The sequence below is a fragment of the Anopheles aquasalis genome, chromosome 2 (genome assembly GCF_943734665.1).
Source record: "Anopheles aquasalis chromosome 2, idAnoAquaMG_Q_19, whole genome shotgun sequence".
In the NCBI taxonomy this organism is placed as follows: Eukaryota; Metazoa; Arthropoda; class Insecta; order Diptera; family Culicidae; genus Anopheles; species Anopheles aquasalis.
Window position 1 is genome coordinate 22,780,001 of NC_064877.1, and position 27,492 is coordinate 22,807,492.

The 27,492-nt window shown below is 51.6% G+C and overlaps 2 protein-coding genes and 1 pseudogene across 2 annotated transcripts in view; all 3 read right to left on the minus strand.

Annotated features, from left to right (window-relative positions):
- Window positions 1–19,608, minus strand: part of LOC126570944 (uncharacterized) — a 34,575-nt gene extending 14,967 nt beyond the window's left edge. Inside the window, exons 1-2 of the mRNA XM_050229096.1 lie at window positions 19,485–19,608; window positions 14,322–14,711 (exon numbers count right to left, since the gene is read on the minus strand). Coding sequence (XP_050085053.1) covers window positions 14,322–14,411 — 90 coding nt within the window. The 5' untranslated portion in view covers window positions 14,412–14,711; window positions 19,485–19,608. The remainder of the gene's footprint in view (window positions 1–14,321; window positions 14,712–19,484) is intronic.
- Window positions 19,609–20,385: 777 nt separating this feature from the next.
- On the minus strand, window positions 20,386–22,741 carry LOC126572761 (glucose dehydrogenase [FAD, quinone]-like). The gene is made up of 3 exons (XM_050232370.1): window positions 22,723–22,741; window positions 21,963–22,193; window positions 20,386–21,887 (listed from the first exon to the last, which is right to left on the minus strand). Exons 1-3 carry the CDS (start codon window positions 22,739–22,741, stop codon window positions 20,386–20,388), a joined length of 1,752 nt encoding a protein of 583 aa, XP_050088327.1.
- Window positions 22,742–23,087: 346 nt separating this feature from the next.
- Window positions 23,088–27,408, minus strand: LOC126572770 (glucose dehydrogenase [FAD, quinone]-like; annotated as a pseudogene).
- Window positions 27,409–27,492: the final 84 nt, after the last annotated feature.

Sequence of the window (27,492 nt, forward strand, 5' to 3'; positions counted from 1 at the left end):
CAAAACCCAGGCCCAGCGTACAAATGGCGCATGGGAGTCTTGGCTGACCTCTGAACTCCATCGCCATCGCATTCGAACGTAAAAGGTGCAATTTCGCTCTCGTCTCGACTTGGGAGGCTCTTCGAGGCACTTGCACTGCACGACGATGCCGCCAGGGGCCAGGGTTTTGAGGCATTTCGATTTCGCTCACGAGTGGATTTGAAGCGCAAAGTACGCCTTCCTGCGGATGCCGCTTAATTGCAGCAAATCAAAATTCAATAAACGAGAATTCAAATTTGCGTGTATGTGCGTGCCCGTGTATGTGTGTTGGTGTGGATTAAAGGACACTTAAGCGATGTTCCTGATTGAGCTGTATATGGTCCGAGCCAGTGCTGTTCCGTTGCACCGTTTTTGGACATTCCATAATGAACTGGAGTGACTTCGACGCCAGCAACGAACGAGTGACTAACGAAGGTGACAGATGGATGGAACCAGTGGTCCCAAAGTGGTCGCCACTCAATCATCATAAATCTAGTCCCGTGGGTGCCCGCGGGACAAATCCCGGGGACAATCATTGGTCGTGCTGCTCCAATTAACCGGCGAGACGGGGAATCTCATCTCCAGCTTCTCGACTTCCACGATATCCGGTTCTGTGCTCCACGGATGGCCAGTGGGAGGCGGCGACTCTAAACGACCGCTTCTGCCGGCATTCTTGCGCGTCCACGGCTTGCCCGATGGCCGATTACGATTGCGCGGACGACGACGACGACGAATGTCGTGCGTACAAATGGGATTAAACGGGCCGCCAGACACGGACCCGTGGTCGTTGTGACCCCTATACAGCCTCGCCCAGGACCACTGGGTTCAGCGGCCGCCTGTTTTGATGCCGCAGGGTGACGCATATCACGTGGGCAACGTGATGGTTCCCCGGGAACCCGCGCTACAACCTCCGGGAACAAAAGACATCAACGAGCAAGCGAGCAAGCGACGAACCTTCTTACCATTTCTGGAAGCATTTCTCGCTCGGCTTAGGGCTATCACCAACGCCAAATTTTAATTTCCACCAGCAGAATGGCCAATGGCCAGTGACCAGATCAAGCGATCGAAACCGACACGACCCCTGTCGGTGGAAGAGGATTATTGTTTTATGCTTTTGCTCGGGCGATCTCCTTTCCGCGATCTTATCCATCCGGGTTGGATGGTGTGTGGCGGCGATTTTTTTTTGTTTTCTGGTATCATCCAAAAGCGATCCCTTGCCGACCCGAGAACCTCGAGTATCATTATTCATTTACGGGAGGAAACCAAATGACTGGTTATTGAATAACAAATTCGAAAGACATCGAAAGGCCAGGAAGGCCAGGAAGGAAGGTTTTGTGCCTGCGGGCTACGATTAACTTTTCTCGATCACGAATCGCAGATCGCAGAGTGCAGGAGATCTAATTTCACATCCTTCTTCCGCGATGTCGCTTGTCCACAGCAGGGCGGCACATCTGCATTTATCATCTCCGTCCCACCGGGGAGGTTTTCTCATGCAAAAATGGCGAGTTTATTAATTCACCAAAATCCCGAGCTCAAGGTCACAGCCATACAGATGGCAGCTTGCTGTTACGGCGCGTCTCGTAGGTACAATACCTCATCGATATGCAAATTCTGATCAACAGCAGAGCAAATATAGCGCTCGCTTCCCTGAGAAAGGCGTTGGTTTGACGGTGAAGCAGCACCGCGATCGGTAAACACGTGACTCGTGTCACAAGAAGGCGCAGCGAGCTAGAACGATACGCTCTCGGCGCTTGTGCAATGAATTGCCAATAAGGATTAGAACAAAGAGACGGAGAGAGAACGAGAGATGTCGCTTCGTGGCCAGTTTGAAGAGTGGTGCTTCATCGAAACCTGGCGCATACCATTTGATTGTCGCAATAAAATTGTTTTCGGGAATCTGCCAAGGACACACTGGTGCTGTTGTCGCTGCTATCAAGACAAGCCCCTCTGTCTATTGCCTCGCGCATCATTAATCACTCCGCGCTCGATCACTTCGCATCCGATGATGATCACATTGCACATTGCCGTCGAACCTTTGATTGTCATTTGATTTACTAGACTTCGGTGCGATTCGAGCGAAGCGGTGGCCACCAATCATGAGCAAAAGTGATCTTTTGGCGGATGCGAATTCGTGCAGATCCGGAGGATCGTAGATCGCGTGCGCTACCACTGCGACTGCGATTATTGCGCTGCAGAGCGATGATTGGTGAGCGAGTGCTTTGGCAAACGAAATGATTAATCTCCTTACGTTTTGCGTGCGTGGCGTGGACGGGGAAGGATGATGAAGCGTACCATCATTAGGCCGATAAACACCCACCTTCATCCGCAGATGATTCTCTAGGCCAAAGGGTCGAAGGTCAGGTACATACTGACTCACATGCTAGCTGTGCAGCACCAGCAACCGCCATTAATTGGCCCCAGGGATTGTATCGAAAGCGCTCATCAAAGATCAGTAACTTCTGGTCGTCTGCTGGTGAACTTAATCGGAATTCGGTGACGCCACATCCATCATCATCCACCCGGGTCCGATTCGACGCACATTAACGATCGCGTGGATCGCGGTGCATCTGCCAGGAGTCTGAGATCATTAGACTAGAGGAAGCACTCGATCAGTGATCGATTCGAGGGTTTGCGAATGTCAGAGCGAACCTTTTTTCTCTTCAGCCTGTGACCCCGCCGGAATGCGGATTTCATTCTGAATTGCGCTTATGAATAGACAGCGAACGACGCGAGAAGAAGGTTCCTAGCCCTAGAACTCCCACACAACAATGCCACCACCACAGAGACAACCACGCGAGGAAGGTGTTAATCGACGCGTTGATCTGACGAGCGCAGTGGATGCAAAACATCGCTCGCATAGCATCGAGCAGCATCGTGATGCGATCGTAACGCACCCCCATCACTCTCGGTCCGGCACCAATCAAGTGGATCGAATCTTTCAGAGCCGGACCCCTCACCACCCCGGAAGCGGTTACCGTTTTTTTTTTTGGAAGCAAATTATTGATGTTTGCTGCCTCCCCGGTCACATTCCAGCGTCTCAATCTGACCATGAACTTATGCTGGCTTATGCTGTCCCTGGGCCCGATGGAATGACAATATTCGGAGGAAGCATTACTTGTGCTTTCACAGCGTAGCTCAAACTCGAATCGCAACGAGGGAAGGGCCTTCGACTTCGACTTCGACGATCCGAGGAATGTGATCTATTACAACACCAGCAGTGCCAGCAGTCGGTTCGGTCCGTTTACTTGCCCGTAACTCTGATTTCTGATCTTTAACAACGGAACTCGCTCGCTCGCTCGATCGCTCCCCCGTTCGTTCGTTTGTTTTGGGGGGCACATCCGACCCCTCCCCTCACGGATCGCGTGGTGCACGATGGACGAAATCTCGGTAAGCCACGGCCCTTCGGTTACAGAGTTGCAGCGACGCCACCATCACCGGGTGTACAGTGAACATCTCCCCTCGATGCCGGTGTCGTTCGAGGATCGTTGAAAATTTAAATATCATTTGCCCCTGCGCCGGGCGTCGTTAACCTGAGCATCCCCCGGAGGAGCTCGAGGTGCTCGAGAATTGAAAATGTCAAAAACCTACACGAAACCGTCTCGCGGTTAAACACGCGAACGGCGCGCGATCCTCGATCCACCCAAGAGGCACTCGACGGCCGGGTGACGGTTTTTGGCGGAGTTTGGAATGAAAACAATGGCCACGGCCCTCCGCCACGCGATCATTGTGACAACCTTGGCGATCTTTTGGGCGATTTATTTCTTATCGATCGAAGCAGCGCTGTTGGTCACCCCGGTGGGGGGTGCTCTAATTAATTAGCCAGTATGCGCCGCGGGAGAGGCTTAAATGTCTGATTATGCAAGATACGATGGAGAGGCGGTCAGTTGGTAGTCGCCAAAGAATGACGCACTTCGGTCACTGACAGCCTGATGTTTTGAGAGTTTTTAGTTGAGCTTTTCAGTCTCGATAAGCATCATGCTCTACTTAGATTAAGCGCTGCTAAATCATAAATAGCTGGTGGCCGATGCGGCACCACGGGGAAGATCATAACCATGCCAGTACCTTTCTGTGCCATTATTCCCAGACGGGCGAGAACCGTGACAGCAGCCAGCAGGTGATGCAAACACCACCACCAACGGCGACGATCGGGGATCGTCTATCATACTCCTAGGCCTAAGGTTTGGTTGCTGCTGATGCTGCTGCGGGAGCTCTTCTTCACTTCAAGCCAAGCCCTTGGACCGAGCGCGAAATGAAGCATGGAAGAAACGACCAGCAAGCACCTCGCAGACCGATTCCGATACCCCTCTCTCTCCTGGCTGATGACCGTGGCTGTCGTTACCGAAAAATACGGAGCACACACAAAGACACCACCAGTCGACCAGTTGAAAAGCCGGGAACTGGAACGCATGGAGAAGTACCAGCGAGTTAAAACAATGTCACACCTGGGGGGGGTGGAGGGGGTGTGATCAATGCTGGCCTGAAACCGCCCTCTCCTCCCCCTTTTGCATGGCAAAATGTAGCAAAACTCTTACATCACATCGCGGACGCTGGCTTTTGGGTTACAATTGTTGTGCCTCGCGGAACGAAAGCTCATCCAAAGTCCTCCACCCGAGATCGAGCCGGTTCATTGAGCACATTCCAACCGAGTTGACTCAGCGTACCTGGCAGAATCTGTCTGGCTCTGAAGCGAGAAGATCACGCACCGATCGCTAAGGATCATGCTCTCGATTGTCTTCGATGACCGGGGAGTGTTCCCTCGTGGGGGTTGCGACACTCTCTTTGCAAGCCATCGAGATCGAATCGAGGCAGCCTTATGCCTGCTGATGGACCACAATCCACAGCCGGAGCGCCGGAATTTGGCAATCGTGTGCGCATCGCGAATTATGCGCTTTTCGCGACCCCCTTACCGGCGTACATGACCATTGGAGGGTGCTTCTTGATACCGAAATAAACAAGTCAAGAGCAGAGCACTTCACAAACACTTTCGGGGACCGAAATGTAAATCACATCATGATGTACCCTTGGATCGCGGATGGTTGAGGATGCTTCAAACAATCATTAGCAACATCTCAGGGTCGACTGCGAAAGGGGAGGATGAGGGCAGCACCTTGAATATTGAACGAAAACCGCACACACAGGGAAATGTCATCGATGAGTTACACTAACGAGCGATATCGCGCGCCGAGCTGGCTGGTTTTCTGCATACAATCGCCGGATTCGCGGCGTCCGGCGACGACTTGGATCTCACCTTCGAGGTGTCATCTTCGCGACGCATCACGGTTCTAATTCCTCGGGTAACACCTTCGAGCTTTGATGGCCGATGGTGTCACCGAATGGGAATCAACGCAACCAACGTCGACGATCGCTCGGTTTCATTTCCGTCTCCGCCAGTGGGCAAAAGTAAGAGAAGGAAAAGTCGGGTCGTGATGCCGTGATGGTTTGTATTGCTGATGATGTTTTTGGTGATGGTGATATAACCTCACTAAAGTGTCCAGTTCAATGGGCAGACTGCATATTCGGGTTTTCGGCGAGTGTCTTTTCGCACGATGTTGACCGAAGTCGAGGCTGCATTACAATTAACAAATACCCTCGAACCGCCAGCGTGATCGTCCACGGTAATGCAAAAATGATGATGCAGCACATTAAATGCTGGCCCGAAGCGTCGATGTTCGAAGAGTGTCATGTGGTCATCACCATTAAAGACGCTCGATACCCTTCGATGTCACGACCAAATTGTCAACTTATGGGCGATCTTATGTATTCAATGGGGTTTAATATATCTAACACTACCAAAAATATAACCATTTTAATATTTTACTTTACTCAATTTGTGAATCATTCCAGGTGAATAATTTGTAGATCAAGAAAATAATACTGAAAAATATCCACCATAGCTTATAAGCAATTGGAACTTTTGAAATTTGGAAAACATACTCTGTTCACCAATAACCATGTAGTCTCATAGATTTTTATCTGAAGTTTGTTCATCAGAGTTCAAGAAGTAACCACTTTTTAACTCCAAGACTCTCCAAATATTAAAAAAAACTGTTATTTAAAAGGTATTTGAATACGAAAAAACTGAATGCATTTTTTTCTTCAAAGGAAAATTGCTAATGATCCCACCCTGACCCCGCTTAAAGCAGCATTATGTTTAATTCGTTAATTTCTCATTTTAATGAATTGACGAAATCGCAATTACAGGAAATGAAGAAGTCAAATCCACTATCAACCGATCGTCTGCACCACAAAAGCGACTCGTCAGCGCCATTCAACTGCCAGCAACGTAGCTCCCGGTCGTGGCCTCCACTTTGAAGATTGCCATCGGTGAAGCACCAGCCAGCCATCCAGCCAGCCAGGTGACTTATGGCATCTGCTGCACCCAGCTTCCCAGACAATACAGACCCAGACGCTTCCGGGGACTGATCGCGCAGCGTCTTATCGGTAGCTGCGATCCATGCACGAATTCAACCCTCGGTTGCACATGTCCCCAACATCTTGGGGACCCCGAAGAGAAATGGTTTCTCACGAGCCGCCGGGAAGCAGAAGACAGGCCTTACAGCGTTCCTCCCGGGCGCTTTTGCGGTACCGAGCACAATTAAGTCTCTTCGCAAATCGATAACCCCTCTCGGCAACCTTAGCATGTTTGGCTCTCATCGAAACGGCAAACTCACGATTAAGTTGTTTCCTAACGAGCGAATGAACGATCGGAACGTTGTTACCTCATCGGCACCCAAACAGCCAATGTTTGATAACGATAATTTGATTGTTACTGACGGTCGGTTCCATGGTTTCGTGTTTAGTTCGTTAGACTCCGTTCCGGCATAACCGAAATTCCCGTTGGTCCTGTTGCGAATGATGCTCGCGTCATCAGCGAAAGCTCAGTCAGTTTTATGGATGATTACGCCCACTCCGTCCTCACCCACTATCATGCCAGCGTGATAACGAAGCTCGTATTTCATCTCTTAAACAAACATCAACAATCTGTCACAGCTTGTAAGAGACTAGCGGCTTATCTGAGGCTCCAATCTCAGCTGAGAGTGCCATTTGATGATGCCATTGCGTGTCCTGGCTGGCCATTCGTCAAAAGGTTACCGAACGTACTGGCGCGGTCGTGACAAATGGCTCTCCGGCCACGAGACGACTCAAAGCACGTGCTTTTTCGGCTGCTACCTTTAACCTGATCCGAGGCAGAAACGGAGAAAAGGTTACCGGTAATCAGGTCCTTGCACGAACTCCCGAGTGCCTGGATTAGTTACACTCGATCATTGGCCAATCGAACGCTGGACAACACTGGAGTGAATCGAACCGACGACGACCTGGCACGAAGCATCCTTACCGTTGGCGAATAAAACAACAACAAAAATACAAACTAACGAAAAAAAACTAATCCACGCCAAAAGCAGGATGGATGGGTCCGGAGCCGTGCCATATGGTCCGCTGACCGGCCGGCCAGCATGGCGACTTCTGACATTCAACCGTCCGAAAGCCAGTCGCGCCAGAGCGTCCCAAATACCAGCGTCTTCCGCGTGTACGCGCGCGCTCCGTATGCGAATCTGCAACATTATGTCGTAATGCTGCTGGTGCTAGGTCATCCTTGCCGGGAGAAAGCGCACGCGGAACTCCCGACCAAATGAGGAAAGGAGGAACACCAGGAGGATGGGACAAAAACCGATGATTATTAAAATATGTTAAATTACGACTTCCAGCAAAGCGTAACAGCATGCGCTCGATGCTGCTCATCTTATGATGTGCGCGCGTGGATCCCAAAAACAAAAAACCAACCGACGTCGACAACGGAAGGCCAAGGAACAGAGAGCAGCAGCCGAGCGAGCTGAAGATGAGCTGGATTCCGGGTAGGAGCTCGAAAAAAGGGGGAGTCCACAGCAAGTACGCATCGTACGGCGGCGGCGATGACGACGACGATGACGATGAAGAAATCAATGCAATTAGCAACCGTGGAGCACAGCATGATTCGTTCGCGATGTGGTTTTTTTGTCTTTGTCCAGGACCAGCTGTTATGTGGTCAGAAGGAGACTCAAGGCGGTTAGAGTGAAGCCGATTATGCGTAGTCATAGCTCAATTATCGCGGTCCCGTGCCTCATTATGCATTGTTTAAAGGGGGCGCATTGCGCAGACACTTTCGCTGAGCGAATGAACGAACCAGGCAAGTTATGCTCTAGATGCTAGAAGCACCAGACGCCTCGGTCTTTATGCGTATTGATCGCTTATCGATGTTGGCTCGCTTAATGTTTCTATCTGATGCAGCTTCTATGCTGGTCAATTAAAATTCATGTTGAGCAAAAGCATTACTTAATGCTATGGAGTGCGAATTTGTTGCATTGTTGTCTTGATCGTTCATCGTTTCACTGAACGTTTCCAATCGTCGTGCGATTATTGTACTATCAAACGATGATTCCCGCCTAGCGATTGATTACATCTACACGGAGAGAGATAGAAGGGGTGTCGAACCGTGCCATCCGGTGCCGGTTCACACGGCGAAAGGCCAGCCTGCCAGCCAGCATTCGATCTGCATCAGCATCCTCCCCAAAAACCCAAACCTCCATTTGCCGAATTCGATTTTCTCATCCATAATGGATCGGTTTTTGCGTTCCTGACACACACGAGTGCCTTGGTCGGTCAGTAGAGCCACAACGCATCACCGATTGCATCACCGGCTAGAGAGCCCCTTCGCTCGAGCTGATTAAAAGCCCAAGATGGCCCCTTCCCTGGTGCTCCCTGGTGTACCCGGTGTACCGGGTTCGGTCTACTTTCGCAGAAACCCCCACGGGTTCATCTGCCTCTGCTCCGATTTCAATCCACCGCACACGCCGGAGAGTGTTTTGCACTGACCAGGTCACATCGTGCTGAGGCCATTGAGGTGTTCGTCGGGACTGACCGCCCTCCGAGACTCCGATTTTCTTTCCTCCTCCGAACGATCATCCAGCGATTGCATATTGCACCTTTGGACCAGGGCCTCGAGCATTGCATTGTTTTCCAGCAGCAGCAGCAGCAGCAGCAACAACAACAACAGTGGCCGCCGACAGACGCTCGACAGAATTGACCGGTTCAACCACCCACCAGGGGGGTGCCGAGGGTGGAATATCGTGGGTTCGTCGCTTAGCCAGCGCGTTTTCGACACGAAGTCACTCGTGCGATTGCGATCGTTCGGTGGCTTTGTTTTGCCGCTACCGTGAAACGGGCCGTGAATTAGACAAATCACACACTTTACACGGCTCGTTGGAGCACAGTGCAGCGACCGGTACCGGCCAGCACCCTAGCCCGTCCCAGTGTTCGGTCTGTCTGTCTGTCTGGGATGATGATGAAATGATGAAACAAAACGAGATCGAGATCGGAGATCGAGACCGTTCTCTCTGTGCTGCCGGCTGCTGCCATTTCAATTAGCCAGCAAATGGTCGCAATCACAAATCGCAAACAAGTCGAACCGACAAGTCGAGTAGAGGAGGATGGCGAATGTGTGGCCACGGATTTTGCAAAATCATATGTTGTGCATGGCGCCACCACCACCTCTCGGCAAACAACGGAAGTGCCTTCTCGTAGCTCACTTCCGTTTGTGCGCGAATGGCGATTCTCTTAAAAGTTAACTCCGAAAGCACAATGGAGCGCGTGCTTCGAGGAAGATTAGTGAGGTCAACGGCGATGACCGATCAAGCTGCATTCCAGTGATGATGTTGATGATGCACCGAGGGTTTAGGGTTCGCGGTATCGCTTCCTGGTACCCCCCGAGAGAGAAAGAGAGAGAGAGAGGAGCCATTCTCGAACCTGTTCTCGAACGCGCGCACCTCATCGGTTAAGGTGCTTGATAGCGATCGTTAAATGCTGCTCGCTGCTGTTGCTGCTGCTAGTGAAACAACTAATTTCCATTTTGGTTCTCACCGTGCCATGTGCATCGCCATCGCCCAGGGCAAAAATACTACGGAGACGAGAACAAAATGGCAGCTCGTAGTATAATCCCATAGCTTTGGTTGGTGAAATGGCATTCGGGTCGGGTCTCGGGTTTCCTGGCATTTCCGTCATCCACTGGGAGACCCCCTCGGGCTAGACACCTGCCTAAATGGCGCCGATGATCGCTCGACTGACAGGTAATAACTCCATTAAACCATCTTCTACCGACAAACGGGCTTCATGTCACATCCCTTTCAATTTGCACAAATTCGTGTAACATGTCAGCATCCTCAACGACGGTATCGTTATGTTCGATCAGGATACTGCGTCGTCGTGTGGTGCTGCTGCTCATCCGTCGTCGAGCCATGAAGATGCGGCTGAGTAACGACGTCCATGACGATCGATCGTAACGCACAGCCCGCATGTGTGCTCGCGACCTGCTGCGTGATCATCTACGCTGTCTGTTGAATACAGTTGTCAGATGTGTGTTATGTGCGTCTTCATCTAAGGCTTTTACTGCAACAATGCACCCTCAAAATACGGCTACGAGCGATTGGCATGCGTGATATGTTGTTTCAAATTTAGCAAACTCCGTAGTCTATTGATGTGTGTTTTGACTTTAACAATTAACAAAACATCCCGTTTGCCCCTTCGACCATGCCATAATCGTGCGAAAGTGACTGGAAACACCACGCGTTTGATCGATCTTCACATTTTCGATCGGCTGAATCGACACGAGAGATCGTGTCGGTTGCATAAAAAATAATGCCGTACGATCACTATCGGGATCGCCATCGGGATTGCCATCTCTCGCTACGCAATCAAGCACTACCGTGGTCACTATTGATCGCCCAAACGAGGTGCCACTAAGCGTCCAACGCGATCACGGGAGCCCTTTCCGTGGTGGCGATGGATAGCAATTTGCCAAATGCCACTCGCAGGCCACCCGCGAAGCCACCAGGCGAGAGGCGAGTTCCTGTAAGAAGCCCTCGGGAATGGCAATCGCGGAGTTGGAGTTATTTTTGCCGATTGGAAGATGCTTCAAAAGGGGGAAAGCGACGATCGGTGGACGGCCGTTCGAGTGCGGATGTAGCTCCCTCGCACCAGAGCACCCACGAAACGGGAATGCGATTTCAAGGTAATCGACAAGCTCGGTAGCTGTTTAATGGGTTCGATTAATTAGCCTCTTGACAAGCGTTTTGAATTATGCAATCCACTACACTGATCGGTGGTTGGGTTTTTGCATAAAACTACGATCAGCTAACTATCAGTTGCTTGTTAAGAGTGTATTTGTGTATGTGTGTGGTATGGTAAACGCTTCTGCCGAAAGAATGCACTTGACGCCAACACCACGCTCCTCGAAGAGAGGCTTGCTTTCGACAAAATCATCGAACTCGCCACGATGACGATGATGGCTCTGCAGCAAATGAAGCAATGCTCCGTCCCCGTAGCGAGCAGGCTTAATTCATATTTTTCCCACCTGGCACCAGTATGTGACCTACACATCATAGCACACAATAGAGCAGATTTTAGTTACGGACAAACGACGCACGACGACGACGAGGGCGACGCTGACGACGGTGCACGCATTCACACACGATCACGATCACACCTTATGTAAAGGGTGTCGCCAGGCAATTTGTGTTTTTTGAGCCAAACGGTAACCGACACCTAGCCCGACTCTCGTTCTTGGCCTTTCTTCGGCTTTGCGTCGCGTTCGGCATTCCCTGGCCAAACAAGTGGCCAAACGTGGCGCAACTGGCGGCTGGTCAGGCGTGCACGCCAAGAGTCAGTGGGAGGTGCCGTGCATTGGTTTTGCACCGATTCGCTCGTTAATTAGATGGACCAATCACCCTCGGCAACTAACCGAGCGCTGCTCCAGTGAGTGAGTGAGTCACAGCGACCGACCGTGACTGATCCGTCTAGCAATGTCCAGCTGATCAGCTCGCGAGCTCGCCACCAAAGACCGGTACCGTCGCCACTATGAAATCCGTAGGCAGCAACCAGTCCGGGGGTGGATTGTGGCGATCGTCGCGTCGTCAGTCCGGGATCGTGGAAGTTTCCCAAAAAAGGGTAGCATCAGCGTCGCCGTAGTCGTCGTTGTGCGCCCGGGGGGCATCGAAGCCGAATGGAACCTCCAGACAACCCTTGACGCCACGATGCCACGAAGCCGAATGACCTTGCACGGTACCCAGGCCAAATACACATTAAACAGCGACCCCGGTTGGCGACGATACTGGCTGGCCGTTAGATGCCTGGCCATCCGACACTTTAACGAGCAAATAAACCCGTCGGAACTCGTCGTTTCGCCGCGTATGGCCACTAAATAGACAAATGGGCGCTGTTGGTGCCACGATACGAACATCACTTAATGGACGCATCGCAACATCGTAGCTATGTCCGGGAGAGCCGTTCAGATGAAGGATATTAAAAGGATGGGGTTCCGAGTTCCAAGAACTCCTCCGACTCGGTTGTTCGTTTTATCTACTTTTATCTATAAATTCCCTTGTCACGAAATGAATCATGAGACTCGGTGGTTTACCTCTAGGATGTGCAAAAGATATGAATCATCCCGAAGAACGGCCGCGTGGCCTTGATTTTCATGGAGAAATGTGCTGCGTCAACCACCGGAGGAAGACCTTGAATCGACGACGACATCTGCGGCGAGAGTTCCGAGCTAGACCGCCGTAGAGTCAATGACGCCATCTGGAATCCCCGCTTTATCGAACCAATACCCACAAATGCGTCAGTCGATTCTTCGGGGTCTCGACCTGTGCTGCTTGTTCGAAATCGCGAGTTCGAACCGAGTGGACGATGTAGGTTGACAATGCGAATCGTCATGCCAGCGCTGGGATGGGAGGCACCGATGGCACAAACACGCAAAGAAAGAAAGAAAGAAAGACAGATAGAAAGGTCTTGAAAGGTCCGGCCCCAGCCCCTTCGTGGTAGGTGTAGCTGGAGGCTACGATCCGGTGATACGAATCTCTCGCGAGTGCGCGTGCGTTCGCGAAGAGGCACCAGTGTCACCGAAGGTGGTCAACGTTCCAACCATCCAACCAGAATTGGGGTTGGGCCATCTAAAGGCCATCACCCCGGTGGTACAGCATTCCCTGTGAGCATTCCCTCCGAACGTTTTCGACACTCGACATCGGTCGAATGCATGTAGCATGAGGTTGTGGGCTGCACAGGAGGAGATTCATTCACAAGATCAGGTCAGGGATACGCGTTGCGTTGCGTTGCGATCGGTCGAGTGGCGCCGCGATTGAGAAAACTTGATTTTCAAGATATCGACACTCGACCGACTCCGGGACGTTCGCCGACGACCACGAGGAGGATGATTTCGTTATCAAGGGTGTGCTTAAGCGAGGGAGGGGGGGGGGGGGGAGGAGGAATTATGACGCTCAGTGTGAGCCCTTCGGGTTCGGTGACGCCACGTGCGCTACAAAACTGGACTCTCCAGGGCCATCTTTGATGATGTTATGGTATGTTTGCTTCATCCAATCTGCGCGGCATGCTTTGATAACACTAAACACAATTCGTTGAATATTCAATAAGCGATCATTCGGCGGTTAAAATCTCAAAAAAGATGTCGAAGTGTTGAAAATCAATCAATCAACTGATAAGCAACATGGGCACCATCGATCTTAGCGCCAAATGCTGCCCCGTGACTTCGACGATCCGGATTTCGCTTTGTTTTTGTTTCACGTTTTGAGGGACCAGTACGAAAATGGCGGAATGGGGGGCTTCCAGAGCATGCAAGGCCTGACCGCCAGCAGGTCATAAATTCGCGCCAATACTGTTTTCCATAACCGCACCGACCTCGATAGATTTCAGCAAACGACCGCCAGCGACGTACCTCGTGGCCGTGACGCGTCATTTGATGGCGAGTGAAGTCCCCAGTTCCCTCAGTGGCTATCGAACACCTCCTCTATCTCATCAAGCTATGCTAAAACTGTTTTCCGATCCGATCGCAACACATTATGCAACGCCAAACGCCGGTGTTATGCTGCCGAGATAGCGCCCGAGAGCTTCCGAATCTGACATTCAACCGTCGCGTGGCATTGCGAGGGCGCAGTTTATGACAATTTCGCCAAAGGTACTGACGGGGTAACATTGGAAGCATACATTACGGTGCCGGTGGTCTGACATTTCCTCACCCTTCCCCACCGAAGCGAAGGTTTTCCTTATTGGGCCAAACCGCCAATGCCCTTCGGGGTGACTTCCACAATAAATCATCGCAACCGATAGACCCCGGGGCCCGTGCCCACGGTTAGGAAAGCCCAGCAATCATTCCATTCGTTAGAAAGTCACAAAACTGGTGGAGAAGCCAGCTCATAAATTCGCGAAAATCCCAATCCTAGAGGGAGGCTACGAAGCGAGTGAGTCACGACCAAACTTACCAACGATGCTGGATCCTGGGCGAAGGTCACCGCTACCGTCACTATCAGCACGAGCGGCACCGCGATCGTGAGATACGCGAACGTTCCCATCTTGCACCAGAATTGAAGTCCTTCCTTCGGGCCGCTCGATCGTCCCCAAATGACGGCGAATGATGATGATGATCGATTCACTGCACGCCACGCGCCGTCGCCGCCGCACCGATCTTCTTTCCCGAGGGGGACGAAACTTCACGAAATTCACTTCACTCGCGTGGTTCGTTTTCGCGGCTTCCGTTCTAACACCAAACGCCAGTGGCACGACGATGTGTCACGCGTCACACGGAGCGAATTTTGATCGAAAGGTGCCCTCGGCACACACTCGCACACACACCGAGTTTCTGCGGAATCTTACTAAGAGGTAGAGAGGAAAAGAGATTAGCGAGTGAGCGATCGAGCGATCGAAACCTGCGTTGAGTCAGTGCGCACGATCACGAGCACGACGCACTTCCTTTCGTGGATCCTCGCCATCATCGTCGTCGGCGTCTCTGGCCACACAGTCCGTCCCTCCTTTCACGGTGATGACATTTAACCATCTTACTACTCCTTCCCTTCCACGGAGATGCGTGAGAATTGCACGCTACATTAAAATGGATTGAGGATAAGGCGGAGAACCGCGCGGGGAGAACGGGTGTCCCCGACGACTGGTAGCGATCGATCGCAATCGGATCTTCTCTCCACTTCGCTCCTCTTTTCCCTTCTCCTCCGCTATTTTTCGGGATCATTTTTCTCTCATCTCGTGCACCCAACACCTCGAAGGTCAGCGGCGAAGGCGACGACGACGGCATCAACCGGTACCGCCGCAAACTGATACGCTTCAAGTGGCAAGATCAACGCGGATTACCGGTTTAACGGTGGCGGCACCGTTCGCCAAAGGTTCTGCGGACGAGGCTGCGGTGTGTTGCACAATTGTTGCCACTTCCATTGCTTCCAGTTTGGAGGAGCAAAACCATTTTGCGTAATCAGGCGAAGGATAATGATCCGATGTGGTGATAGAAAGGGAAGCAGGGGATGAAGTGATGCGCACGATCATACCAGACCAGGCACACCTCCCGCGCAAGTGCAAAGGGTCGGGCTTTTCAATCATTGACTCCGGTTCGTTAGGATCAATAGTGATCGAGTGGAATTGACGGGTTGGTGCGCTGATGAGATGAGAGGTTTGGTTACGCTTTCAGCCAAACTGCCGTCTGTTTACCCGAAGCCACCGTTTGTAAGATCCGATTGGAATCTTTTTAATGTTTTGGTGTAGACAGCTGGCGGTAAGCGATCAAGTGTAGGCTTCATACCGGCTAGAAACCCCTTTCGAGGGTGAAGGTCAGATTGAAATCAACAAACCGACCTTCGCCTGGTAGCTATTGTCTCATCTTGCATCTTATCGGGAGTTCCAATCGGATCAGAAGCACCGAATTGATCGCATAATTGGATCAGTATGTGCCTCTGTCGTCTGTCGACTGTTTGGTGCAATTAAAAGTGATGACTGCGTGACGATGCTGTGGCAGGGTAAACGAAGGGTTAGCCACGGAACTATGTGCCCTTCCCTTAGGAGGAACGTGGCCATCACTTTCCGAACAATCATCTTCTTCACCGTCATCTGTGTTGGTTTGGTAAACCCTTCAACCGAAGGACTCCTCTCTGGTCGGGTGTACCGTTGGCCAAACAATTATGCTCGCCCTGCGGCATCACTCACATACACAGCGGTGCATTACAGCACGCATTGTGTGGACGATGATTAATCTTCAGTAAACCACACTCGCTCGCGCACCCTGAGGGCACTGGTTGGGGAATTCAATATTGAAGGAGCCACCGGCGTCACTTTTCCATCCAACAGTCGAGCGATACTGATCACAAGCACCACAGCTACACAGACCTTCACACGGAAGCGATCGCGAGGTGCCGTACAGTTCACGCCGACGATGATGCCGATGAAGGGCCACCAAACTCCCCAAAGACGCCAGCGGATGACATTTAATCACGGAGGTCAGCCATTCGACACTATCACGGCGGTGTGCGCTGCTGGCTGGGCGACCTTGGAGCGGTACCCGGTTTCGAGTCACGCAGCGCAGATCCACCACCGGTGGCAGCTCCCACGCAACCGTCCGCGGACTCATCATTACATTTTAATTGATTGCCGCGTTCTTAACGAGCTACCGAGCATCGGATGGCGCCAATTCTTGATGGTGCTCACCCCGTTGGAGGACGGGTTTGTGTTTGTTTTTTTGTCACAGAATTACCTGGACCCATAGTCTCGCTAGCCAAGGAATTCCTGCCTAATGGAGCTCGATGGCGCTCGATGCTCACAAATGAACCAGAGGCACGAAGGGAACCGGGTGGCGGTGTCTAATGCACTTTGTTCTCACTTTTTGCGCACCTATTATAAAACCGTTAAGCGTGCGGCGCTTGCGAATTGCGCTAACATTGCGCGATGTATTTGCTTTCACCTGGTGCTTAAGAACCAAGAAATGTCACCTTGTGCACCTTGTATTGGCGTCGTCAAAGTCTTGAGGAAGAGATCAAGCGAAAAAGCGACCTGTAGCCGATGCTCTTTGAATGGAATTTTCCATCCAAAGTGAATTCAAATTCAAAGTGGCTATGGATGTCCTTCACTCATTAACCTCTTTTGCGTGCATGCAATCGATGACACCGCCGGGTCTCGAAGGCTAACATTATGCTAAAAGCATAACCAACAAGAGGTAGATACAAGTTACTACCAAGAGCGGAGGTAGAGAGCAGCTGGCAGAGCAATAGGCACACTTGCACATAGTGTCAACCCCTCGATGGTCAACACACAGAGTAGGTCCCTCTTCGGATTGGCTTCGCTCGCTTTGTCGAGCCGCAACCACCACGCTGGATGTGCTGACCGATGATGGATCCATTAGCGGCAACATCTTTCCTCGTGGCATGAGGATGACCTGCTTGCGACGATGCTCGTTCGATCAGCTATTTAAGGATCGAGCAGGTCGCTTAGTAGCGGCGCGAAAAGGACCTCCTAAGTGATGGACCTGCCACTGGTCGCGGTCACAGTCAGTCGGTCAATCAAACGACAAACGACCGTACACGATGACACCTTCACATTCAAGGTGATACAATGATTAGCTCCCCCCGGCCGCCAACCCAGCGTGTTTCTTTTCGCAATTGAACACGGTCACATCGGTGCTGATGCACGGTTCTTGTTATTGAAAAACGATAATTCACTTCAAGGAAAGTCAAAACTGCGATCCAGCGAGCTCGTACGATCGTTCGACATCTCGGTTGCACGCGGTTGCACTCTTTTGCACGATTGTATAACCATCCAATTGCGCAATTTGTTGTGGGCCTGGACTCTTCTGTTTGGTTTCTTTATGCACTGTATGGCTCAAAAATCCCGTTCCCATTGCACGCCGGTTTTGGTTTTGGATTTAAAGGTTTTTTTTCTGCTGCAGCCAGCACACGTTCACTGTTCGTCACCGTTAACACAAACAGCAGGACTCGCGCTCTGCGAGACGAAAATAAATCATATCGCTGATAACGGACGCCATTTTGTGGAGAGCGCAGCCACGGAGTAAAAATGATTTACGGTGTCAAGTAAAAACCTGCCAGTCGCACATTCATTACAGGATCATCATCATCAGCGGAGCTTAGCGGAGAGATGAATTTGTGTGAAATATTAAGAAATTATTTTAATATTTCCCCCGGTGACAGTGACAGAACATCGAGCGACAAGAACTCGCTCGTGCTCGCAACCAAAAAAGTGACTCATCCACATCGCCAGTGCCGCTGCAATGTCGCGATCACGTCCTTGAAGTGGGCGCAACACAACGCCGGAATGGCTTTTTAAATAACGAAATATCAATCACGCACGGCATCACCGACAAACGGTCGCAAAAGGCCGCCCAGTACCATGGCGAGGGCGTTGGTCCGTGTGTCCGTGAGGGCGTGGGATGAGCAGCATCAAGCCCCGGGCGGAGTGACCCCGGCCTCCACGTCTCCCCGAGGCGAGGCGTCATAAATTGCCGTCAAATGATGATCGGTTTTGCTAAACCATCGATAGCTGGTAATATGTCATATCGCACCGCCCGCAGGCCCCGGAGCCACCAAGCACGGAAATGGTAGTCCCCGGGGGGGTGGTCTGGGGTGTTGGCTGATTGCATTGGCCGGGGGGAGGGGTGCGTGCGTGCGAACGAATCATTAAGTATCATCTGGTGAACAGCAAAGCCACGAAGGTGAGCCTCTGTCTCCGTGACCGCGACCACTCCAAAGATCATTTAATGGCGTCGGCAATAGCCCGATGATACCGACGATGATTGCTGATGGCATCCAGACTTAAAATCAACGCAACACGTGGCATGTGGTCCGGTTTTAGTAGTTTATAGTCCCACAGCTCGTTATACTTCGATACGACTTCGATTATCCATTGGTCATTAGGGCCCGTTTGCCGGGGATTGCACGCTGTCCACTCCCAGCTGATGACGACAATGACGACGATGACGACGAGGACGTCGAGGAACAACCGGTTCGGGGCGCATCAATATTCTCACGGCAGTCACTGTAGTGTCACGGGGCTGACTTTGGTATTTCATCGATAAAAAAAAACACTAAAAACGATCGCACTTGCACCATCTGCACAACACGCAGCCACGCTCATCCAACCTTCTTCAATCCTTTCAGCTGCCACCCAGTGCCACTCGGACTTGGGGAGCTGTAACGATATGATGCTGGTTGACAGATCGTTGGCGCAATCGTTACACCATTCAGATTCGGTCTCGGCAGACGGATCGGATCAGACGAAACGGGCGGCGCCCGACCGAGCCAGATCAAAACTCATATTTCGAACGAAACGGCAGCAGCCCCAGGCGGGGCTCTGGGTGCATCCTCTCGCCCACCACTCCACAGAAGCTGCTGATGTTGCTCCTCCTCGTCGACCAAACACTTGGCACGAACACCCACGCACACCATTCACACGCTGCCTTCAGGGGCACATCCAGTGTAGATCCAGTGACTCGATAAGCGGTTTAGTTCCTTCACGTGTGCCTTTTTCCTTTAACTCTAACACTCTTCGGTACGATTCGTCTTGTGAACTGTTATAAGTAGACAGTTCAAAGGCTGCAGCACTACGAACAGGACCACGGCGATCGTCACTCGAACACTTACACGAAATGGGGGGCGATCTTAAGATGCGGCGAGGTGCCCTAAGATGCGGCCGGCTGCTCGGTAGCAAGATTCGTACTGAATCGTAGGTGCAGCGTGAACGCACTACCAGCCTGTCCCGGCGATCGCGCGCTCGATCCGCGCGCTCAACCACTTCGCAAGCAGGCGTGAGATACTAAAACTATGCGCGCGCGGTTAGGTGGGAGCCGAGGCAGCGCGCTTTAGCTCGAAATGAGCTGTTCGAAAGCTGCCACCAACTGCTGCTGCTGTTTCTGTGAGTGGCTGCTCAACGTGAATTTCGCGCGCCAATCGGTTAAATGTTGCTAAAATGTTTCTTTCTTTTGTTATCCACGTAGTTTTCTTATGTTATTCACAAACAGTACAACCAACATGCACATTTTAAACAATATATAACGAACATAAGGAGTCTCTTCGTAGATTCCACGATCACGATCGCGAACGATCGGTTGTTCAAAGCTCACTCGCTGAGCTTTTTGAACCAGCGCGGCTCGAAGGTAACTCAGCCGAATCGCGAGGATCGCGACTGATCGTGAGTGTTTGTTTTGGTTTTTTTTTTCTTTCCACTCTCGTCGAAACGATGATGCTTCGATGATGCTGCTGCAGCTGCTGCTGGAGGGTGCAGCGTCTATGGGGAGCAAGAGGAGGGAGCATAATTAACATCTTGACAGCTCAATGCAGTGGCCCGGAAAAGGAAAATGGTCCGCAATGTAAATAGAACTGAGGATGGACCATAGCAATGGTGCTGATGGTGATGGTCCTTGTTGCTGTCGCTTGTTCTCACAGCAGAACCCCCCGTCACAAAAAGGGCAGAATGGACGGCAGATGGGTGCAAATGGAATGTCTAAGCGAATGTGTTGCAGTCTATTCCTATCGCCATCATTTATTATCTTCCAGAGCCTGCCATCGGTGCGCCGTGCCGCGCTTTAATCAAATCAGATGCCTTCTCGCCTATAACGTACGCCGTTGCCATCGGATGGCCTGTTACGGGCTCGGGGATGATGCTTGTGTCCACAACATTTAGCCCATCGATTCCATGTACGCGCAAGTCCGGTCCAACAACAGCACCAACCGGATCACCAGCCGGTCCCATTCTACACGTGCCCATATAGTGTGCATACGAAACGGACAACGTTCGAATCGCGCAACGCCAATAATCATCCGAGAGCCGCTTATGCTGGCGACAGTTGGGCATCGGCATATCCCAAAGCCGTGCCCGATACCGTTGCATCGCTGGACTGCCGATAATTCGCTCTACTTCACGCACACCTGCCAGCATCGCATCCACATCGATCTGCTCTTTGAGATAATTCGGTTGAATGATCGGTGGATCCGTCGGATCAGAACTACGCAGCCGCACGGTACCCTTCGACCGAGGATGCATCATCGATACCAACATGGTGAAATGATTCAACGGTTCCAGTGGCCGGTACACCGACCTGTACAGGGACTTCTTCATGCGGATCGCTTCCGTCGAAAGTATTCCCTGATCGGTGGCAAACGATCCAAGGCTCATCGCAAACTCCAGCAACGGACTGGTACGATCACCGTACGTCATGTTCGGATACGTAATCACCTCGACCGCCGACGGTACCGTCAGGGGTCCCATGCCGTGGAAAAGTTGCAATATGTTCGGCACAGTCATAACCTCACCGGGAGCAATAAAGCGAGTGCCCTCCAGCACGATCTGCAGTCCAGCGAATGCCAGATGATCCTGGAAGTTGGAGCCAACCGGAAGATCCATCACGGGCTTGATACCGTGGCGTTCCAGATGCCGGCGTGGCCCAATTCCCGACAGCATCAGTATCTTCGGGGACACAATTCCACCGGCCGACAGAATTACTTCACGGCGGGCATACGCTCTGTGCGTCACGTTGTTCTTCAGATACTCCACACCGTAGGCTCGTTTCGTGGCCGGATCTATGAGAATTTTTGTCACAAAGCTGTTGACACTCAGCTTGAGATGCTTCCTTTGGCGAAGTATCGGCTCCAGATAGCAATCGAACGCGGACACTCGCTGTCCACTGACGGTGGTTCCGTGGGTCCGCGATACACCGAACTGGTTGCGTCCATTGTGATCAACGTAGTTGTAGCCCGCTTCTTTGGCTGCCCTCAGGTACAGTCTAGAGTGATCGCTGCTATACGGAGAGGTCTCCACCGTTACTGGCCCATCGGATGAATGGTAACCTTCGTCACCGTCGGCAGTCTTAAGTCCTTCGTACTTCCGGAAGTACGGCAGCAGCTCATCGAACGACCAACCAACGTTACCGGCCGCTGCCCATCGATCGTAATCGTTGCGATTGCCACGCGTGAAGATGAGTCCGTTGATGAGTGTACTGCCACCGGCTCCCTTGCCAACGTCGATCAAACATTGATTTTTTCTCATTCCTACACAAGAGAAGCGAGCGGCGGAAAAAACTTGATAAGGATGCACACTAAACGCAAAGTGCAGCCAGTACCTACCCCAGCATGCGTTCTCCTGTGGTTCAGTGATAAACTTCCAGTTGTAGCTAGACACTTGCGCGATCTGCAATCCGAGCGGGACGTTATACAGTGAGGTGCCCACCGGACCGGCCTCCAAGAGCAACACCTTCCACTCTTTGCGCTCCGTTAACCGATTGGCGATGACGGAACCTGTGTTACCGGCACCGACGATGATAAATTCATACTCTGGTACTCCGGGACCCGTACTTTCTGCGTGAAGAGCAATCGAAGGTGATTTATTGTCGGATTTCGGAACAAACTACCCACGGAATGCGCGGGACCAACCTTTTGAGTACTGAAAGTGCAACGCTTCCTGTTGTATCGTTTTCGTAAAACCTCTCGCAATTAAATCGATCGTCCTTTCGAGGTTGATAGACGAAGCGACGCGTAGCTGCCAGAGGCTAGCAAGCAGAGCGAGCACCAATACGAGTCTCAATCGAACCATGATTGTCCGATTGCCGAGAACAGTATCCACTTGCACCAAAGGACACAATAAAACTGAGTCGATCAGCGTTCTCCCGACTGCCAAAAAATGCGTCCCCACCAAACTTGTCGCCTTGATTGCAAGGTCAACGAACATCTTACGTCCTGGAACCGGTATGCAACCGAATCCGGTTTTATTTGGTGAAAAAAATCGAGCCGACCAGGATCGATTCGATTCCCTATACGCGCCAAATAGAATGGTTTATAATTGGACCTTCTCTTTCACTTGCAAGGATCGCTTCTGCAAGAACCGTACTTGCGAGCTGTTCAAGCATTCGGGATACCGGCCGATTTTTTATGTCAAGGTACGCAGCTTCGCGTAAGATTCATTCATCCTATAAGGTATCCCACAAGGTTCTTTCGGAATTGTTTAAAACTGCAATCCATCGTGTTACGGACCAGCGGTGACTCTGCAAAAGGTTGAATGAACGACAGTAAACACCCGTTATGCAACGCTTCGATTTATGCTAATTTATTGGCAAAAAAACTGTTCTTCATCCTCGACACTAAACTAATCTAACTTTACACACTCCACCTGCGCCTGGCCTTTCGGTCTAAGGAATGCGCTCCAGAATGGAACGGAAGAAAGGCTAAGCCAACAAGCGTTGGCGATCGGACGCGTTATCGGGCACGGTGCTCCCGCTTGATCATGTCGGCCGCCTTCTCCGCGATCATGTAGACGGCCGCCATCGGGTGCGCGGAAACCGGTTCCGGGATGATGCTCGCGTCGACGACGCGCAATCCCTCCAGCCCGTACACCTTCAGGTCGGGGGTAACGACCGCCTCGTCGTCCGTCGGTGGCCCCATTTTGCAGCTCGACATGAAGTGGGTCAACGAGAAGGAAACGGTCCGGATGGCGCACCGCCAGTAATCGTCCGAGTCCCGCTCATACCCGGCACAGTTCGGCAACGGTGCACCGGACCAAACGGTCGCTCCATGCCGGCGCATCTCTTCCGTCTCCAGCACACGCTGGGCTTCGCGCACTCCCTCCAGCATCACTTCCACATCCAGTTCGGCGGCCAAATAGTTCGGATCGATGGCGGGTGGTTTGGCTGGATTGGCCGAACGCAACCGTACCGTACCCCGGGACAGCGGATGCAGATTCTGCACGATGATTGTGAAGTGATTTCGCGTCTCGAGTGGACGATACACCGCCTCGTAGATATCGTCCCGCATCCGCACACTGTTCTTAGCGGTGGTACCTTTGTCTACGGCGAACGAACTGATCAGATTCATCAGTTCGAGAGTCGGTCCCCGACGACCAGCGAGCGTCAGGTTCGGGTAGGTCACCAGTTCCACCGCGGCCGGTACCGTCAGGACACCTTTGCCCTTGAGATACTCGTAGAAGTTCTCGAACGTCGGTATATCCCCCGGGGCGAAGTGGTTCGTAGTGTTCACGACCACTTGCAACCCGGAAAACCCAAGATGATCGTACAGGGCAGCTCCAACCGGAAGATCCTCCAGCACAGGGATGTCAAACGATTCCAGGTGATCGCGTGGTCCGACACCGGACACCATCAACAACTGAGGCGTCAGAATGGCCCCGGCTGATAGGATCACTTCCTTTCGGGCACGCACTTCAAACTGTTCGCCATTACGTGTAAACTGCACACCCTTGACCACTTTCGTCTCTGGATCGATTACGATCCGTGTCACTAGCGCACCGGTCAGTGTTTTTAGGTTCGTACGTTTCTTCTGCACTGGCTGCAAGTAGGCGGCGTACGATGTCAATCGCTGGCCCTTGGTCATGGTGGCCTGTACCGGAGCAATACCGAACTGTGTTTGACCGTTGTAGTCCACGGAGCGGTAACCGGCCGCTATGGCCGCCTCCATGAAGAGTGATGCGTGTTCCGACTTGAAGGCGGACCGCTCGACACGCAATGGACCGGCTGTCGAGCGATACTGGGGGCTCATACCGTCACCGACGGCTTTCTCCATCTTCTGGAAGTACGGTAGCACCTCGTCGTATGACCATCCCTCGTTTCCGGCCGCAGCCCAACGATCGTAGTCATCACGATTGCCGCGCGAGAAGATGAGTCCGTTGATGAGTGTACTGCCGCCGACACCTTTACCAATGTCTACTGGACACCGGCCATCGATCGTACCTGTGGACGGTATGGGATGGAAGAAAAGGGAACAGGGCATCGCATCGTCCTCCTTCACCAGGATCCCATCGATCGCTTACCCCAACACGCATTCTCCTGCTTCTCGCTCAACAACCGCCAGTTGTACGCATCGGAGAGGACCGCCAACTGGAAACCGATCGGAATGTTGAACAGCTTCGAACCGTACTGGCCGGCCTCGAGGAGTAGCACCTTCCAGTCACGGTTCTCTGACAGCCGGCTCGCCAACACCATCCCGGCCGTACCACCACCGACGATGATGAAGTCAAACTCCCTCGAATCGAGCACTTCATTATCTGGACCAGCGAAGATAAAACACACAGCGGCACACACAGAAACACAAAAAAGATCGAAGAATTACTTTAAAAACGGCTCAATCAAACTGCGATCTACCAACACTCGGTACCTTCCGTGGCATTGCGGGTCTTCGATCGACTCAGCAGCTTGTTAAACTTATCCAGCCAGGAACCACCGCCACCGAGGCCTCCCAGGCCCAATCCGGAACCGGCCTGTCCACCAGGGCCGGCACCGGCACACGGTTGGATCAGGGTGGCGCAACACCAAACCAACAGCGTAGCGCCCAACAACACAAACCATCGTATGGCGATCACGGTCACCATCCTATCACACCGGCCGATCACCACGAACTGAGCCGCGTGGCAGCTGAACCATCGGCATACCGATCGATCTAAGAGGCTTTCTCCACGCATCATCACCCCACACGATGACTTTACTCCAGAGCAGCGCGAACGCAGAAAGTAGAACCCCGGAAGGTGATCCCGGAGACGATGGCACGATGGCCGCGAGACGAGGAACAGAAACGGTTGGTGCGTGCTCGCACGCCCCGTCTCTGGAGCTGGGCAGAAAACAGGTCTTCTGTTTATGTTTGTTTTCTACCCCTTTTGCTTTGCGGCACCTCGTTCGCTGTCCGCGAGACCGAGAACTGCGTGCTGGATCGAGGGCGTTTGTTTGTGAGAGCTAACGTGATGCGCGAATAAGTGGCAGTACTTGGGGGTGTTGAGGGGTACGTACTTGACGGCTGTACTACTGCCGAAAATGTGCGCTGCTGCAATTCTCCTTCGTCGTTAACGCTTTAGGACGTCACCTGGCATTTAATGGGGCTGCAATTGACCCACTTCCGGCGGTACGGCGATCGCAGAAGTTCCTCTCATCTCTTTTCCTTTCTCTTTCTCTTTCCTTGTCGTTTTTCCTTTTCTTCTTTGCTGCTTTCTCCTACGAGAATAACCCTTTATGATGCACGTACCAATCACCGCAACACTCCATTGAAGAACAGACGCGTCGGGTAATGTCGAAAGTTTGGCATTAAAACGAGGCCGCAGTGTGATATGGACTTTTATTTGTTTTATGATTTCAGATTGGATCGCAGTTAATTTATCTTTTTTTACTTTTTTTATTATCGAAAAGGTCAATCGCGCTGGCTTGGAAGAGAATCAATTTGATCTGACAGCTGATTCGCCATTATCCAAGCCTCTGTCGATCAACTTGGCTTGAATTTTATGAAATTTTTCCAATCAATTCATGGAAAATTCTATTAATTTTCCACCTCACCTCCAGTGGTGGCGACCTTCACTGACGTAATTTGATTCCCTCAACCGTGTAGGTGGCTCTGGGACGTTGTGTCAGCAAACCGGGCACTTCGTTGCCCATTTTTGCATAATGTCAAACGCATAATGGATTGACCCAATTTTGGCACCGGCCCACTCCTCTTGGCCCTTCCTCGGGCCTACCGCAAAAAAGGGAAGGTCCACAACTCCATTCACTTTTCCGCCCACGAGTGGCCACGGCTAGTCTATTTTCTATTTTGATTTTCCCAAGCCGCTTAAGCAATAGCGACCACACAGCGGTGGCCCCTTGTCTCGTCATAGGATCCGCCATCACGCCGCCGTAAAGTCTCCGCACGGACCTTATTCCTGCAATCATCACGGAGAAGAGCCACAACAATGGACGATTTATGCAAACGCGCTGGCACCTCGGAGGTGCTCTGTTGTACTCAGTCGCCATTCGTCAAGTGGATGCGTTTTTGGTTTGGATAAATCAAAATGATTTCATTTGCACCAGCCGGCAGCGATGAATATGGAACGTTGAGGAGATTTTAGGCGTTGGTTTGATTGAAATATAAGTTTACGAAGAAGCTCACTCGGGTAAACTATAAGCAATAGTAGTTGAATAGCAGAAAAAAAAGTTGATAAATCATGTGTAGAATTTGATAAAGCACCTGAGTCAATTGTATGAAAACCGACATGTTTCATGCTTGTGTCGCCAAGTGTCGGTACGCTCCTAATTGTAGGATTTTATACATTTTATTTTATTTTTATTTCCTATTTAAATTCAAATTCATTATTCGTCAACGTAACAGTGGCAAGTATTTAAAAACCCCAAAAGCGACCAACAAAAGTGCACTCACTTTTCGTGGTTATGCGTCTGCGCTTTCCTACTAACCAAATTTTCCTCGCTAACTTGTGGCTTGATGATTCTTCTAAAGACCGTGTCATCCTTTCGCGTCAGCCCGCGTGGCGAGACCAGTGTCATCAATCAAATGCCGCTGCAAAACAATAGACCCCCAAAACGCAGCATCTCTCGAATCGCCAGCTCTCTGCTCTACATCCCGGGACTGATGTTATGAAAACCGTGGCCTACTAAGCGATAAAAGATGACATTTTCGCATGAACACAGCTCCCGGGCAACGGCGCCTGCTACTGCAACGGCTGCTACTCTATATCGGTCAACCGCCTGGATCGTATCGCTCGGACTCGGACCTACAATGGCCGCTCGGCCGAGCGCACTCGAGCTCGTTGCATTTGAGACGAAAGTAAAATGGAGAATTAAATATATATGAACCAATACGTAATACGCGGTTGAGCAACGGTCCCGTTGCGTACGTG

Excerpts from the sequence above, each read along its gene's own strand:
- LOC126572761 (XM_050232370.1), bottom strand. Across the intron at positions 21,888-21,962 it reads ACAGGAGAACGCATGCTGGG|GAATGAGAAAAAATCAATGT; the intron begins GTAGGTACTGGC and ends TCTCTTGTGTAG.